The following is a 17,016-nucleotide window of genomic DNA, read 5'->3' on the forward strand; positions in this document are numbered from 1 at the left end:
GAAGGACCCTGAGTAAATCACATGCTGCATGGGAAGGCTAGACAATCAAGCTTGGGAATTTGGCGGGAAGCCAAAAACAGACCAGCAGAGTGTCCCTAAAGTCATGCGAAACCGCAGCCAGCCCGGAAGCTGCCCCGGGGCCACCACTGTCTCCACTGGACACTGCCTCCTCCCCATTCTTGACCAATGGACGAAGCCTTCCCACTTCCCCCTGCACTCTGAATTTCCCCACGTCCTAGCCTCTTTCCCGCCTAATCAGAGTCCCAGCAGGAAGCATTTCATGACCCCTACCTACCTCCCAGGGATAGGAGGAAGGCAGGTCTGGTCCCCTAGGCTTCCTAAAAAATCAGACACCAGCCCCCACCATAGTACCCAAGGTGGGGAACTACATCCAAAATAGGGTTGGGGCCTAGATACTGGGAAGTCCCCAAAATATCTGGTGTCGTCTATAGCGTTTATAGGGGCCATAGACTCAGGCCTTGATACCAGGGACCAGGAAAACCCCTTCACGGCACAGCAGCCTTGGAGGGCCACAGATGTCTAAGAGCTCTGGCAACTGCAACTTCCTACTTATTCGGTGTCTGGGTGTTTTTGTTTTGTTTTGTTTTGTTTTAAGCACTAATAGATATTCAGTTTTGCCAGATACTCTCTGCATAGATGGCATCATCATATGATTTTCTTCCTACCTGCTCTGCGAGCGTGAAACCTCTCATGAACGGTCTCTGAACTTGAGCCATTTCTACATTTAGCCGTTATCTACTGTATTTCGAGAGTAAACTCCACTTGGACACAATATATTATTTTTTAAAATGCTGCTGGAATCCGTTTGCTGGTTTAGGTTGGCATACTCCGAAAAAAAATGGAGAGTTCCACTCTGAGCACAAAGCAGTGACGTTTTAAGGATGAGCTTCCCAATCCGAGAGCCTTACTGAGTGTCTTGACTGGTGGCCCGTGGAGCTATAGAACTGGATTTAACATTTTATTGATGTTTAATTTAAGCTCAAGGCTGATACTTGATTCGGTTAGATAACTCGGAAGTATGTTTGGGCAACTTGGGCATAGGGATTTACTTTTTCAGCTGTTTTATGAATTCTACCTACAGAGGAAGCATTTCCCTTAAAAATTTTAGCATCCGGTTTGAGATGTGTTCTAAATGCAAAACAGTGGGGCGCCTGGGTGGCTCAGTCGGTTAAGGGTCTGCCTTCTGCTCAGCCATGATCCCAGGGTCCTCGGATCCGGCTCCCTGCTCAGGGGGAATTTGCTTCTCCTTCTCCCTTTGCTCCTCCCCCCACTGCTTGTACTCTCTCTCTCAAATAAATAAGTAATTTTTTTTAAAGAAATGCAAAATAGCCCTTGAAATTTTGAAGGGAGTACAGGCCAGCATCTTTATCATGGCAAATAACTAGGTCTTATTGAGAAATATATATATATTTTTTATGATTTTATTTGACAGAGAGACGTTGAGAGAGGGAATCCAACCAGGGGGAGTGGGAGAGGGAGAAACAGACTCCCCGCTGAGCAAGGAGTCCAATGCAGGCTCGACCCCAGGTCCCTGAGATCATGACCTGAGCCAAAGGCAGACATTTAACTGAGCCATCCAGGTGCCCCCTTAGGTTCTTTGAAATTGCTAGAACAGCTCACAGAACTGAGGGGAACACTTAGGTTCAAAGGATATGATAAAGGATATTTACCAGTAGCTAGATGGAAGACACGCATAGGGCCAGGTGTGGGGAAAGGGCCTAGGGCTTCTGTGCCACTCTCTGGACCACCACCCTCCCAGGACGCCCCTAGCTCACCAACCCGGGAGCTCTCTCTGAAGCCAACCAGCCCTCTAGGGGCTCCTGCAGGCTTCATTACATCGACTTGATTGACTGACTCATTGGCCACTGGCTGGTTCCACCTGCAGCCTCCCCTCTCCCCTGAGGTCCGGGGGAGGGAGAGTTCCAGCCCTCCCATCCCACGGTTGGTCCTCCGGGCCACCAGCGCCCGCCCTTGGGTGGCATCCCAAAATCACCTCCTTAATTTAACAAAAGATGCATTTATCATCCTTATCACGGGAAATCCCAAGGGTTTCAGGAGCTGGGATCCGGAAACTGGATGATGGGAGAAATATGTATTCGGTCATCAGAGGGACTAAATATAGATTTCTTACAAATCACTGCAATACTCAAACATTCCTTTTTAAAAAAGGGTGGGGAAAGAGGTTCAGAGAGCTTCCTTTTTTCCATTTTCTTCTGTTCTATTCTGAATGCTGCAGTCTGTTCCATTGTCCTCTTCATCTCGCTTTGTACCGAAACCACACTCACTCAAGCATGTGGTTTCATAAGCAAGTCTTTTTTTTTTTTTTCAAGTTTATTCAAGTAATTTCTACCCCCAACGTGGGGCTCAAACTCATGACCCTGAGATCGAGAGTCGCACACTCTTCCGGCTGAGCCAGCCAGGAGCCTCTGCATTCTTCTGGTCACGCAACCTTCACCACTCCACATTTCCAGAACTTTCTAACATCCCAAACTGAAACTCTGTATCCCTTACACGCGAACTCCCACTCCTCCCTGCCTCTAGCCCCTGGCTGGTAACTATGACTCCACTTTCTGTATCCGTACATTTGACTACTGGAGGGGACTCATACAGGTGGAATCCCTCCGTATTTGTCCTTTTGTGATCTGTGTTGTAGCAGATGTCTAAATTTCTTTCCTTTGAAACACTGAGTTTGGGGGCACTTGGGTGGCTCCGTCCGTGAAGCGCCCGACTCTTGGGTTCAGCTCAGGTCACGATCTCAGGGTCCTGGGATGGAGCCCTGAGTCCGGCAGCATGCTGGGTGTGGAGTCTGTTTAGGATTCCCTCTCTGCTCTCCCTCTGCCCTTCTCCACTCTCTCGCTGTTAAAACAACAACCATAAAAAACAAACAAAACAAAGTTCTTGAGTTCTGGAGAAATTTATTATCCAGCAATGTGTGACTAGTACCGAGATGTAGAGAAATTGATGAATCCGAGAGGGAATATGGGAAGCAAACAAGGCAGGACTTGGTGTCCTGGATGTGGGAGCTGAGATAATCACTGATGCCCTCGAATTCTGGCTTCTGCTCGCTGGCGGTGTGTGCTGCCCTGGGAACCACGAGGTTTGAAGGAAAGGTCATCTGTGCGCTGTAGATGTTTTGAGTTTGGACTTTGGTGTCATCCAAACGGAGGCACAGTGAGCACTCTGATACATACATTTGGAGCGCGGAGGAAAGATCTGGGTTGTGGTCTAATCCTATGAGTTGCGGTCTATTCCTATCCAGTGGTTTCCCCCAATTTCCTTCCTTGCAATGAAGGTTTATCTAGACATGTATCTCCCCAAATGAAGACTAGATCCCGCAAGTCTCCGTTAGAGCTCTGCATGGTCATGCAGCGAAGTTCTGGACATTGGCATGTGTGCAATTTCATGATTACTCCCTCGAAAAGAAGGAAGCATGCCAACCTCTCCCCTTCCCCTCTTCCTGCTGGGGGCAATGCCAACACAGTGGTATGATTGGGTCACATGCTGCATCCCAGACAGAAGCCCTTGTTGAAGAGGACAGAGCAACGAGGGAGACGGTTCCTTGAGACGGTGGAGGTATCATGTCAACCCCGGATTGCTAACTCTTGGACTGCTAGAAGAGAGAGAAAGTACATCATTACCTTGCCTGGGTCTGCACTGTCTCGTATGGCAGCCGTTGGCCACATGGGGCTATTGAACCCTGGAAACGTGGCTAGCATCATATGCCAAAATTTTAGATGGACTAGATTGTATAAAATATGTTCTTAAAATTAACGCTTTCCTTCTATTTCATTTTAATGTGGTTACCAGAAAATTTAAAATTGCACACACAGCTCCCATTATTGTTGTTATTGGTCAGCCCCTGTGTGAGCCTTTGCCTTCTGCCTTTGCTGAACTAGAGTCTTCAGCCGTGCATGGCTTGTGTACCCACTGGTGCCACCCAAAGTCTGGTGTGTACAGGATCCCCTAGCAAGAGTGGGTCATGAGAAGAGTGGGGGCTCGGGGAGAGTCTTGAGGGACTCAAAGCAGCATGAGCTTGCAAAGAAGCCAGAGAAGGAGCCCAAAGAAGCAAAAGGAAAACCAGGAGAATGATGTGCTACGAGATCCCTGAGAACAGTTTCAGGTTGGAAGGAAATACCAGAAGCTTCAGTTCCCTGAGAGATCAGAAAGTTAAAAACTGGAAAAAAAAAATTGTTCAGAGTGATGGGAAACCGTATTAGTTCGCTGAGGGGGGTGCATAAGAAAGTACCGTGGACAGCGTGATACAGAGATTTACAGAATTTATAGAAGTAAGCAGAAATTTACTTTCTCACAGTTCTGCAAGTTAGAAACCCCAGATTGTCTGGGTTGGTTATTTCCAGAGGTTCCTCTCCTTGGATTGTAGACCACCATCTTTTGCCTGTGTCTTCACGCGGTCACAGCGTGGCTTTACCTAAAGCCACTGAACTATACACTTAAAGATAGTTTAAAAGGTAAACCTTAGGCACGCCTGGGTGGCTTAGTCATTAAGCGTCTGCCTTCGGCTTAGGTCATGATCCCAGAGTCCTGGGATCGAGCCCCACATTGGGCTCCCTGCTCTGCAGCGGGGAGCCTGCTTCTCCCTCTCCCAATCCCCCTGCTTGTGATCCCTCTCACTGTTTCTCTCTCCGTCAAATAATAAATAAAAATCTTTAAATAAATAAATAAATAAATGGTAAACGTTATGCTACATGCACTTTTACCACAATTAAAAAGAGCTATCATTTCTTGAAAAGTCAGTGAAAGATTCTTTGAGTGGGAGATACTGACTATCCAAAAAGAGGCAGAATAGCGACAGCAACAGCAAGGATATGAGAAGGATGTACTTAAAAATCACAAAGCTAGGAAGGACTGGGATGGAAATAGAGTCAGCTCTGTGGTTTTAGGAGTCTGAGGGATTCCCAGCCGATGGCTTCTAACATCTCTCAAATAAAGGAGGCAGGTCATAGGCTGAGAATGGTGGTGTGGGAAGGGCTGGAGGCAGAAAGTGTGTCGGAGATTAAAGAGGATAAAAATAGTGCACTTGTCACCATGGAAATGAGAACGAGTTGACTGGGTGACAGCAGTGGGACTGAGGGCCATGTTGAGAGCTCATGGAGTTCAGCCATCACTTACTCACAGTGGAACCGTTCTGCCCTGTAAGGTGACCTTCTTCAGTGACGCTCAGTTGCCTAGGGACAAACTTGGAGAAACAAAACTCCTGGTGGATGGGCTATTTCTTCCCCAAGACTGGGGCCTTACAAAGGTAGAAGGGAAGGGCCGCTTAGGTGGCTCAGTCAGTTAAGTGTCCAACTCTTGGTTTTAGCTCAGGTCATGATCTCAGGGTGGTGAGATCGAGCCCCACATGGGGCTCTGAACTCAGTGGGGAGTCTGCTCGAGATTCTCTCCCTCTCCCTCTACCCCTCCCCACCCTCTAAAATCAATCAATCAATCAATCAATCTTCACAAATAAAACGAAGCAAAGACAGAAGGGCAAAGGAGTGTTAGATGCCTAACGTGGCAAAAGTATTATTGAAATGATGGGCCCTGGAATCATATCCAGAGGAAAGAGAGGGTTGACAAGATGCGGGTTCCTATCAAGCTAAGAAAAGATCATGGTGGGCGCCGCTGAGAAAGCAAGGTGGAAGGAGAAGTGGTTGAGGTCCAAGGGGTGTGCAAAACTGAGCAAATGGAGTGGGAGCACCATCAACACCCTCCCATCACGGGGCAAACAGAAACACGATGATATTTTTACAGCTCATTGAGGTAAACAGATAAGCCTGCCACAGACAGAGGCACGCAGGCATTCTGAAGGCTGAGGAAATCAATGTCCCCCAGCCCACCTGTGACCTGCTCTTGGCACATCAGTCAGGAAGCTCTTTAGAGAATGTCAGGAAACCATGTGGAAAAGGAGGGCAAGTGACCAGGAGGTGACAAAAAGGTGGTATGTCCAGAGAACACGCTAGGGGGTATTTCTTTCTGTCTTTTAAGATTTTATTTATTTTACTTATTGGGAGAGAGAGAGAGAGAGCACCAGCAGTGGGGTGGGCAGGAGGAAGGGCAGAGGGAGAGGGAGAAGCAGTCCCCGGCTGAGCAGGGAGCTCCATGTGGGGCTCTATCCTGGGATCCCAAGATCATGACCGGAGCCAAAGGCAGACGCTTAACCAACTGAGCCACCCAGGTGCCCCAGGGGTGTGTTTATTTCATTGAAGGCAAAAGAAGAACACTTAAAGTTGTTGCTTTGGGGTGCCTGACTGCCTCAGTGGTAGAATATGTGACTCTCAATCTCAAAGTTAGGAGTTCAAGCCCCATGTTGGGTGTAGGGGAAAAAAAGGAGGAGGAGGGAAAGAAGAAGAGGATGAAGGAGAAGAAGAAGGAGGAGGAGGAGAAGGAGGAGGAGGAGGAGAAGTTGTTGAAGTTGTTGTTGAAGTTGCTTTGATAGGGGAATTTGATTTGCTGATTGTGGAACACTTCTAGAGGACTTAAAGCAAGGGTTTCTGACAACTTGAGGAGGGAGGTGCTGGAGCGGGGTGGTGGTGACTGAGAGAGCCACTGTCTAAGAGTTTCCCTCCTAGATGGTGCCCAAGTCATGGGTTTCCATCATCTCAAGAAACCCAACCTCCCTGGGGAAAACTGAGATCTGGACACACAGGACCCTAGTTCTTCCCCACTTCCATGACGTTCACTACTGGAAATACAGGACACCGGCAGGGTAACCCCAACCACAACGACTATTCCAGGTGTGAGCTCCCTGCTGGATGAAATCAACCCAGCCCTTGGCATCCAGAATGGCAAATCCATTCCTCTCTCTCACAGTAGACAGAGGAACTTGAAGTGGTTTGCTTTCACTAGGGATGGTGTAGGTTTAGACCCAGAGATACATCTACATCCAAATTTCTGGAACCTATAAATGGTGTCTTACTTGTGAAAAGGGTCTTTGCTGATGTGATGAACTTAGGGATCTTGCAGAGAAAAAAAGGGAAAGGAAAGAAAACCCAGTGGTAAAAGTCCTAATATCCTAAAAACGGAGGTGGGGGTGGGGGGATATTTGAGACAGACTGAAGAGAAGAAAAGCCTCCAGAGTGAGGCCCTGTTGATAATTCGATTTCAGACTTCTGGCCTCCAGGACCACAAGAGAGTGAGTTTCTGCCTCCTGAGTCACCAGGATTATGGTGAGTGTTCCTGTAGCCCCAGAAAACTGCCACAAGTCACACCTTCCCCGGGGGTCACACTAATTCTCTGACTATTCTTTGAGATAATGGAACCGCATATATGACACAATTCTGATAAGACCTGTAGAGCAGGAAGGAGCAGACAGGTACACTGCATGTCTCTCTTAACACACACATGCCAGAGCATGGGAGATAAACACCCTGAAAATCGGGGAGCCTGTCGCCTCAAGGAGGTTCCTGAGAATCAGGCTGTCTGAGGACAGTGGGAACATCCCATTCACTACTAACAAATGAGATAAAATCTCCACAGGAGGAGGCATTCCTTAGGCTGCTTTGTGCTCACACAGGAGGCACTTGTATTTGTTGACAATGACTGCTGAGTTTCAGATTGGACCTGGAGTATGTAGGGAAAGATCCGTGTGATATTGATACAACAGGGCTCCCTAAGAGCCTTGTAAATCCTGAGTGGTGGGGGGGAGAGGAGACTCCTCTGTGCAATATAAGCCCCTTTCAACATACCTGAGTTTATGCTCATGAGATGAGTCTAGGTGAGCCCTTAGGCGGCTCAGGATGGGGCTGACTGCCTGAGAAACCAAGCCTGTGATTGGAAGGTTGGAATTTTCAGCCCCACCCCACGAACTTGATTGGAACTTGATTGTGCAAAGCCAATGATTTAATCAACCATCCCATGTAACAGAACTTCCATAAAATTCCTAAACAGCAGGGCTCAGAGACCTTCCAGGTTGGTAAAGGCATCAGGGAGCTGGGAGGTGGTATGTCTATATGGAGGCTCAGCATCTCTCCCCATACGTTGCCCTACAAGTCTCTTTGGCTGTTCTCTCGAGTTGTATCCTTTGTAATAAGTCAGTAATACTAAGTAAAGTGCTTTCTTTCCTTTTTTTTTTTAAGATTTTATTTATTTATTTGACAGAGAGAGATCACAAGTAGATGGAGAGGCAGGCAGAGAGAGAGAGAGGGAAGCAGGATCTCTGCTGAGCAGAGAACCCGATGTGGGACTCGATCCCAGGACCCTGAGATCATGACCTGAGCCGAAGGCAGCGGCTTAACCCACTGAGCCACCCAGGCGCCCTTTCCTTTTTTTTTTTTAAAGATTTATTTATTTATTTGACAGATACAGATCACGAGTAGGCAGAGAGGCAGTCAGAGAGAGGAGGAAGCAGGCTCCCTGCTGAGCAGAGAGCCTGATGTGGGGCTCGATCCCAGGACCCCGAGATCACAACCCGAGCTGAAGGCAGAGGCTTTAACCCACTGAGCCACCCAGGCGCCCCTCCTTTTTTTTTTTTTTTAAATATTTTATTTATTTATTTGACAGAAAGAGATCACAAGTAGGCAGAGAGAGAGGGGAAGCAGACTCCTTGCTGAGCAGAGAGCTCTATGCGGGGCTGAATCCAAGGACCCTGGGATCATGACCTGAGCCGAAGGCAGAGGCTTAACCCACTGAGCCACCCAGGTGCCCCTGTAAAGTGCTTTCTTGACCAGTGCTGAGCCCCCTACATGGTAGGTTTCCTAGGGAGACCAGCCAAATACCTGTCACCTGAGAATTATGTTGGGCTCTCTCCATCATGAATTGAGCAATGACTTTTTCCTCCCTGGAATAATTAAATCTGGGTTGTTACTTGCTTTCTTGGCCTTACTCACTCCTGCCAACAGCAGCATCTGTGCGCCCACTGAACGGCCCTATTCACTGTCACGTTGACCCACACATTACTGCTTCTGATCAAGGAACCCCATTTATTAGGAAGTCAGTGGGCAGCCCATGTACCCCATCACCCCAAAGTGAGCTTCACAAAACAGAGGTACAGCCCATTTGGGAAAGCATCACAGTGCCAGATGGGAGACAACGTCCTTGGTGTGTGTGTGGGGGGGGGGAGGGCTACAGGATGGACAAACACTCGGAACCAGGGGCACATGCATGGTGCCAAATTATACCATCCAGGAGCCCTAAGGTATCACTTCTCAAGATCACACCCGGTGACTCATTCTTTCAATGTTTGTTTCCTCTTCCTGCCACCCTGAACTCTGCTGTTTTGGGGTTTTCGTGCCTAAAGGAAAACACTTCCCCCAGAGAGCACAACATAGTAAAATTGTGGGACTGGAGGCCGCCCCTGGACTATTTGTGGTATCTGAGGAGTACGGCTATGGGGTCAGGCAAAGAGGGTGACTGACTGGGGCAGGAAGGAGGGAGAGACGCCTCTGCACCGGGGGCCAGGGAGGTGTGTGAGTGGAACCTGGAGGTGTGTGAGTGGCAGCTCGCACCGGGTCCTGACCCCTCAGGCAGGGCCGGATGCCTGGGGCACGGAGACCCCTTCCCCTATGCAGGACACAGAATGACAAGGAGGGTCTGTGCCTATCCCCTTTGTGGGGGCACAGACGTGGGCAGGCAAGCTCCTCATCCCCCGCCATACCGCCGCGCTCACCGCTTCCTGGCGCCCCCGCGCCCCTCCCACCTCCGCAGGGCGCGCAGTCTGCCAGACAGGCTCCCGGACCCCGTCCGACCACCCCACCCCGCCGCGACTTGCGCGGCTGCCTCGCTAGCTTAGCTGCCCTTCTGGAAGGCACCCAGCGGCAGCAGCGCCCCGTTAGCTCGGCGTGGTGGAGCCGCCGCCGCCGCAGCCGCCACCAGGCCCCGCCCAGAGGCAGCCGCGAGCGAGGCCGCGCCAGGGACGACTGCAGAGCGCGGTGAGTGAGCAGGGACAGCGGGGAGGGACCCAGGCGTCCCGGTCCCCGCCCCTACCCCGGGCAGGCATCCCGACCTTCAGCTTCAGCTTGCTTCCCCCCGTTCCGTCACTCCGTTTCAAGGCCCCAGAGCCGGCCTAAGAAAGGACCCCACAGCCCCTCCCTGTTCTGGGCCTCTGGCAGTCCGGCGCCTCGGGCCCCTCCCTTTTTGCCGAAACCTGGAATCTGACGCCCCCTGCCCCCCAGCCCGGTCCTCCAGGAGCTCCCGAGCCCCTCCCTCTATCCGGGCGCCAGGAATGCAGGCCAAAAATATCCTTGGGTTCCAGACCTGGGAGGCTCGGCTTGCAACCACGGCGGAGCAGAGGAAGACCCGAGAGTCGGAGCTTCCATTGCTTTTTGCTCCGAGAATCTGGGCCCCCAGCCTAGGCGTCCTTTGGAACCTGGGAGGCCGTGCGTCCCACTCCCACCGCCCTAGATCCAGGCGTTTTGCTATCAGCAGCCTTTCCCCTGCCCCCATCGACTGTGACATCTGGGACCCAGGAGTCCCGCCCACCAATCCCTAACACCGCGAGCCCCAGTATAAATGAGGATTTGGGGACCCAGGAGTCGGGGATCTCAGCCCAGAAGCCCCTCAAACCCTAGGGATCGGCAGCCTCAACAATTTCGCCTTTCAGAGACCCAGGAGACAGAGACCCTATCCCACAGATCCCATTAAACAGAGAGGCCTGGTCTCCCAGCCCGCCGCCACCCAGATGTCCAAGATTCCACCGTCCTGGAAGAGCGGGGCTGGAGCAGACGGATGGGAGGGGGCCGGAAGGGAGAGGGAGAGTGGAGTGAGGTGAGATTGGGGTGGGGACCTGGGCTGGGGGCTCCGTCCTAAACAGACGCTAAACAGGCGGGTTGCCATGGCAACGGCCTTCCCGGGCCGCGCCTGGAGACAGCGCTACGGCCGAGTCGGGGAGGGCAGCCCCCAGGAGCCCCCACACCGCCAGCTGTTGTGTCTTCCTGTTTTGTCACCACGGCAACAGTGACCTCAGCCCTTCACCCCCACCACTGGCTTGGCGGGGGAGTCTCGGTCCATTTAACGCGGGGAGGGGCGTGGTCTTGTATTGGCCCCGCCTCGGGGGGGTGGGGCTGGGATATCCCTCCTGGTTCCGGGAGTCCCTTTCTCAGCCCGAAACCCGCACTCCCGCAGGGTCCCCGGCCCCGCCCCCGGCCCCGCCCCCGCCCCAGCCCGCCAACCCCACCCAGTAAGCAAACCCTTACAGACTGCAGCTGCTGCCGCTGCCTGAGAGGTGAGGCTGCAGGGACCCCCCCGGCGTGGAAGCTGCGGTCAGGATTCCTGGGTGCTCAGGGAGGAAGGGGCTGGGGTCCCGAGTGTCTGAGTCTCTAGGCAGACTGGGGCATGGATCAGGACTCGGGTTCTGGAGACGACAGGGCTTGAGACCTGCACTCATACAGGTCATCCATAGGAAAGAGGAGGGGAACGGGAGGCCCTGACTCCTGCGTCTGAGGAAGGAGCAACTGGGGGCCTGGACTCCAGAATCTGAGGGAGGAGGGGCTGGGGCCCTGATTCCTGGGTGTGAGGGAGGAGGGTCTGGGAGCCTGGACTCCTGGGTCTGAGGGAGGAGGGGCTGGGGCCTAGACTCCCGGGTCTGATGGAGGAGGGACGTGGGTGTCTGGACTCCTGGGTCTGAGAGGGATGGGGACCCCTATGTGCCCTGGCTGAAGGGGGTTGATATCTAGTACAAGGTCTTCAGGAGGGAAGGAGCTTGGAGTTGGAAGTTTGGGTTTGGGAAAGAGAATGGCCTTCCACGCTCCCTACCCCTCCATTCTGGGGACAGAATTCGAACTTTGGGCCCCAAACGCCAAAAAGGGAGGACTGAGAAGCTGGTGTCCTAAGCCAGAGAGAAGCCAAGGCTGAGGCCAGCGTCCTTGGGTTACTGACAGTGGAGCAGGCTAGGGTTTAGGGACGCGATTCTCATTTTGAGCGACGGGGTGTGGTGTTTGGCGTGGAGGTGGCGAGAGGGGATGGGCGTGGCCGGGGGGAGTCCTGAAGCGGCCCAGAGAAGCCGAAGGGGTGTTTCCTCTCTCTCCGGCTGTCTCCGGCCGTGCATTCCTGAGTTCTGACCTCAGGCGGCTGCCGCCGGGCGGAAGGCGACGGACCCCTCCCCTCCGCGCGGTCCCTGCGCTACCCACCTCCTTCCTTGGGGCACTTCTGTGTTGTTGTGGCTCGCGCTCTTCCTCCTTGCCTGCTTGGGACCCGGCAGTACCCGCTTTCTAGAACGCCAGAGTGTAGGCCAGTCCTGACTTCCTCCTAACGGGTTTTCGAAGGGCGTGTCGGGGAGCAGGAGGCGGCCGAGCCCCGGGTAACACCTCCCAGGTGGCCCGGGAGGCCCAGCCCCTACCCATAGACCTGACTTCCGAGGGGTGGTGGGAGGTGTGGCTACCAATCTCTGGCCCGGATTCCGACACCGCAGTTCCGGCTTCGAGGGGCTGGCGGGGCGGGTGCGGGAGGGGGGTCAGCTAGGCAAATCCCAGGGGTCCGGCTTCCCAGCCAGTGGTCTCTCACAGACCCTCTTGGGTCCAGGCTCCCAGCCCCTGCTCTGGGGACCCAGAACTCACATTTTGAAGGACCCAGAAATTCAGGCTTCGGCCCTCACGTCCTAGGTGGACCTTCCTCTCCCAAGATCCACGAGTGGGGCGGGCCCTCCCGAGGCCGGCGTGGGGGCGGAGGTCCCAGCACCGCCCCGCCTCCCTCAGCCCGGGTCCCCGCCACATTCCAGATGGCTGGGCTGACTTGAAGCCCTTATAAGGCCCGGAGACGCTGCGCGGGGCCTGGCCGTCCGCCCCCGCAGCCACCGCCCAGGGCCCTCCCGCCCGTCCGCCCCGCGGCCTTCCTGGGCTGCGGCCGGGTTAAGATCACTCACAACCCCCGCCTGCCCGCGGGCGTGCACTTTCTCCGGTTTCCCTCCATTCCCGCCCCCGCAGTTTGGGGACTGGGGAGGGAGAAGGGGGTGGGGCTCGCTGCGGTCACCTCCGGGACCTCTCCCGGCTCGCGGCCAGATCCCCGCCTTGGCTGGGAGGGCGCCCGGCCTGCGGAGCCTGGCTGCGCGTTCTGGGCGAGCCCCAGCGGCGGGCGGGCGGGTGGCCTGGGTCCCGGCGGGGCGGAGCCAGAGGGAGCTGGGCGCTGACTCTCTCTCTCTCCTCCTCCCTCCTGTGTTCTGACCAGCCTTTTCCAGGTGTCGGACGTAATCCAACTCCAGAGCCGGATCTTTAGCCGGGGTTCTCCGCAGAGACCGCAGGTGAGTGAGCCTGGACTCCGCGTCGGAGGGGAGAGGGGCTGGGGGCCCGGACTCCTGGGTCTGAGAGAGGAGGGAGCTTCCCACCTAGACTCTGTGTCGGAGGGAGGGGCATCTGGGGCCTGGACTCTGAGATTCCGAGAGAAGGACCTTGGAGCTGGGTTTCCATGGAAAGAGACCCAGACACCTGTTTACCTGGGAAAACAGTGTATCCAGGAAATGGGCTCCCAGGTCCTTGGGGCCTCTTGCAGAGACAGCTGGGCAAGCTAGAACCTGTTCTACTGTCCTATAGGCCCTCCCATGCCTGCCCATGGAAGGAGGAAGTTTTATTTCCCTGCAGCTGAGAGAAGCCTTCTGAGCTTTTTAGGGGTGGAGGGTAAGAGGGTAGATGTCAGAGGCCTAAGGGGGGATTTGGACACCCGGTCCCCAACACACTGGGCCCTCTCTCCCTGAGGGTCTCTAGGACAAGGAGATAGAAGTTGTAGGTTCTGGAGAGACAGAAAAAAGCTGATTTTCTAGACTGCAGGTGTCTGGTGAACTCAAGGTCCACGGCCCAGAGTCCTGAGGTCTGAAGCTCTGTAACCAGACGTGAGAGGCCTGGAGATTTCAGTGGAAGGGGCTGCGGCACCAGACAGTAGAGAATCCGGAGTGCTTGAGTTTCTTGGAAGTTAGGGAACTTGGAGATTGGACTCCATGTGGGGGAGGGGCATAGGCAGAAGGAAGCTCAGTGTCCTTGGGGGTAGTACTCCAGCCCGATATCCCAGGTGAGATTGCGACGGAGGTCACAGACCCTTGATCTCTCTGGTAGAGGGTGGACTTGAGAGGGCATGTTCCCGAGAGCTGAGCCCCAGTTCCAGAGACAGGCTGGGAGTTCAGGAGCTCTGATCACATGTGGGTCACTGAGAAGGTTCCCACATGGAGGTTGGACTCTTGGATGTCTGGAGGCTGGAAATGCCTGTTGGGTGAAGGAAGGCAGGTGTGCACAGGAGCAGGTATGCGGAGCCCTGGGTACTCAGAGGGAGGAGGTAGAGCATACAAAGCAGGGCCTCTTGTTCTGATGCATAGTTGGACATGTTTTAGAACAGAGTCCTGAGTGGCTGGGTGGCTGATCCCTGGGGGACTGATGGCAGCTCTGAGTGTCTGGGGGGGGGGTGTTGAAAGATAGATGGTTTTACAATCGTTGGGTTGCAGAGAGAGGAGAGAGGCAGCCTAGACTCCTGGGTTCTGACAGGGGAGGTGGGGAATCCAAGTCCAGAGTGGAGAGGGGTCTGGGACCTGGGTGACCAGCTGATCCCCATAGGCCCGCAACTGTACCACTTTGAAAAGCCTGCACCCTCGGTGCCCCCCAGCTAGCCTCCAGGTTACTTTGTGCCCCTGGGGGGAGGAAAGGCCGAGGGCCTGGATTCCCACATTTGGAACCTTCTTAGGACACTTCCTTTCCCTCCATCCCAGCCATGCCGGTGACCGTGACCCGCACGACCATCACGACCACCACGTCGTTATCCTCAGGCCTGGGCTCCCCAACCATCGTGGGGTCCCCTCGAGCACTGACCCAGCCCCTGGGCCTCCTCCGCCTGCTGCAGCTGCTGTCCACCTGTGTGGCCTTCTCCCTGGTGGCCAGCGTGGGTGCCTGGACAGGGCCCATGGGTAACTGGTCCATGTTCACTTGGTGCTTCTGCTTCTCTGTGACCCTCATCATCCTCATAGTTGAGTTATGTGGGCTCCAGGCCCGGTTCCCCCTGTCCTGGAAAAATTTCCCCATCACCTACGCCTGCTACGCCGCCCTCTTCTGCTTGTCGGCCTCCATCATCTACCCCACCACCTACGTCCAGTTCCTGCCCCACGGCCGCTCCCGGGACCACGCCATCGCTGCCACCACCTTCTCCTGCATTGCCTGCGTGGCTTATGCCACTGAAGTAGCTTGGACCCGGGCCCGCCCCGGGGAGATCACCGGCTACATGGCCACTGTGCCAGGCCTGCTCAAGGTGCTGGAGACCTTTGTGGCCTGCGTCATCTTCGCCTTCATCGGCGGCCCCTCCCTGTACCAGGACAAGCCAGCCCTGGAGTGGTGTGTCGCCGTGTACTCCATCTGCTTCATCCTGGCGGCCGTCGCCATCCTGCTGAACCTGGGCGACTGCACCAACATTCTGCCCATCTCCTTCCCCAGTTTCCTGTCAGGACTGGCGCTGCTTTCCGTCCTTCTGTATGCCACGGCTATCGTGCTCTGGCCGCTCTACCAGTTCAGCGAGAGGCACGGAGGCCACCCCCGCCGCTATTCTGACGTGGGCTGCAGCAACTGGCACACCTACTACGTGTGCAACTGGGACCGCCGACTGGCCGTGGCCATCCTCACGGCCATCAACCTGCTGGCTTACCTGGCCGACCTGGTGTATTCGGCCCGCCTGGTGTTTGTCAGGGTCTGAGGCTCTGACCATGACCGGCGCTCTCAAGTCCCACTTGTCGGCCGAGGTTTCTTTTCCCCAAGTCCTCCTTTCCTCTTCCTGGCTGCCTCTCTCCTGTTGCTCTCGCCTTTCCTTCCTGTTTTGTTGGGTTGCCCACATGCTGTTTTGCTTGTTTGCCTCTTTCTGTTTTCACCTCTTCTTTCGTCCCTGTTCTGTCCCGGCTGCCTCTTTCCCAGTTTCTTTCTTCAAATTTCCTTGGGAGCTCTGAGACGTCTCTCTTCTCTGCCTCCACCCCACTGCCCCCCACTTCCAAAGGTGCTGAGCTCCGTGTCCCACTTCCCTCTCCTGCAGCTGTTCCCCCCCTGGGCCTCCCAAGGGGCCTCATTGCCAAAGCATGCCTACCCGCCCTGGCTGTGCCTTAGTTGGTGTGTACATGTGTGTTTGTGGGGGTGGGGTGGGCAGCTTGAGAATGGGGCTCCCTTTCTCTCAGTGTAGGGGGTGCGTACAGTGCATGTCCCCTTTCATCTCTGGAGGCCAATGATCTCCAGTGGGCATGAGGCTTCAAGCACAGGCCCGGGGTCCATGGGCCTTGCCTGGCCCCCAGCCTCGCCTGAGATTGGCTCCAGAACTTTGGCCAAGCTTACTAACATCCCACTGCCTGGAGGCCATCTTACAGGAAGTAAAGGGTGGAAGCCTCCCACCCAACTGCTCTCTGGGTTATTGAAAAAGTGGTGGCCAGCAAAGAACCATATGGTCTTAAGGACGACTGTCTAAGTGTTAGTGGAGGGGGAGGGCAGGGATATGGCCCTCCCATCTCAGTGTTAAAAACAGCATATACTGCCTTTGCTGGGAGAAGAGGTTGGCCACCTGCCCGCCTTAAAGGCAGGCAGTGTGAACCTGGGTTGGTTGGTTGGTTGGTTTTCCTTTTCTGGTCACAAGGGCAAAACGTCCTGGGTGGCCCTCTTCTAAAAGGGAAGTTTCTTTTCAATGTGTTTTTCTTGGGGGTGGGTGGGTTGGGTAGGTGGGGGTGCCATCGCCATAGAGGAATTGCTTGCTCAAGTGTGGTGCACACACACACACACACACACACACACACACACACGTGTGTTTCTGCATGCTAGTTGCTTCCTGTAGCTGCTTCCTGCTTCTCTGGGACTCACATGCGCAACGTCATATATATAAATGTATAAATATATATTTTTTATTTTTTTTTAATTCCCTGGAGCTTCTGGTTCCCATCAGTCCCTGCCGTCAACTACAGAGGGAAGACTTGTCCATTCCCTCACTCCCACATCCGTGTTTTGTTTTGTTTTTTTTTTACATCAATATAAAGATAAAAGAAAAACTGTGCTTGCTTTATTGCTGGGGAGGACTCCAGGAGAGAGGGCAAGGTCCAGATTCTTGAGTCTGGTGGGAGAGGGGGCCTGG

At 54.2% G+C, this 17,016-nt stretch overlaps 1 protein-coding gene and 1 long non-coding RNA gene across 3 annotated transcripts; one reads left to right on the plus strand and one right to left on the minus strand.

Moving 5' to 3' along the window:
• Positions 1 to 2,902: 2,902 nt before the first annotated feature.
• On the minus strand, positions 2,903 to 13,041 carry LOC125089174 (uncharacterized). Of its 2 annotated transcripts, none has more exons than XR_007123873.1 (3): positions 12,510 to 13,041; positions 12,084 to 12,380; positions 2,903 to 3,631 (listed from the first exon to the last, which is right to left on the minus strand). It is a non-coding gene; the product is annotated as an uncharacterized LOC125089174 (long non-coding RNA). The 2 variants fall into 2 exon arrangements; XR_007123872.1 differs by having other exon boundaries at positions 2,904 to 3,631; positions 12,084 to 12,201.
• On the plus strand, positions 9,674 to 15,760 carry MYADM (myeloid associated differentiation marker). The gene is made up of 3 exons (XM_047711142.1): positions 9,674 to 9,887; positions 13,117 to 13,189; positions 14,614 to 15,760. Exon 3 carries the CDS (start codon positions 14,641 to 14,643, stop codon positions 15,607 to 15,609), a length of 969 nt encoding a protein of 322 aa, XP_047567098.1. The 5' UTR covers positions 9,674 to 9,887; positions 13,117 to 13,189; positions 14,614 to 14,640; the 3' UTR covers positions 15,610 to 15,760.
• Positions 15,761 to 17,016: the final 1,256 nt, after the last annotated feature.

The sequence above is a fragment of the Lutra lutra genome, chromosome 17 (genome assembly GCF_902655055.1).
Source record: "Lutra lutra chromosome 17, mLutLut1.2, whole genome shotgun sequence".
In the NCBI taxonomy this organism is placed as follows: domain Eukaryota; kingdom Metazoa; phylum Chordata; class Mammalia; order Carnivora; family Mustelidae; genus Lutra; species Lutra lutra.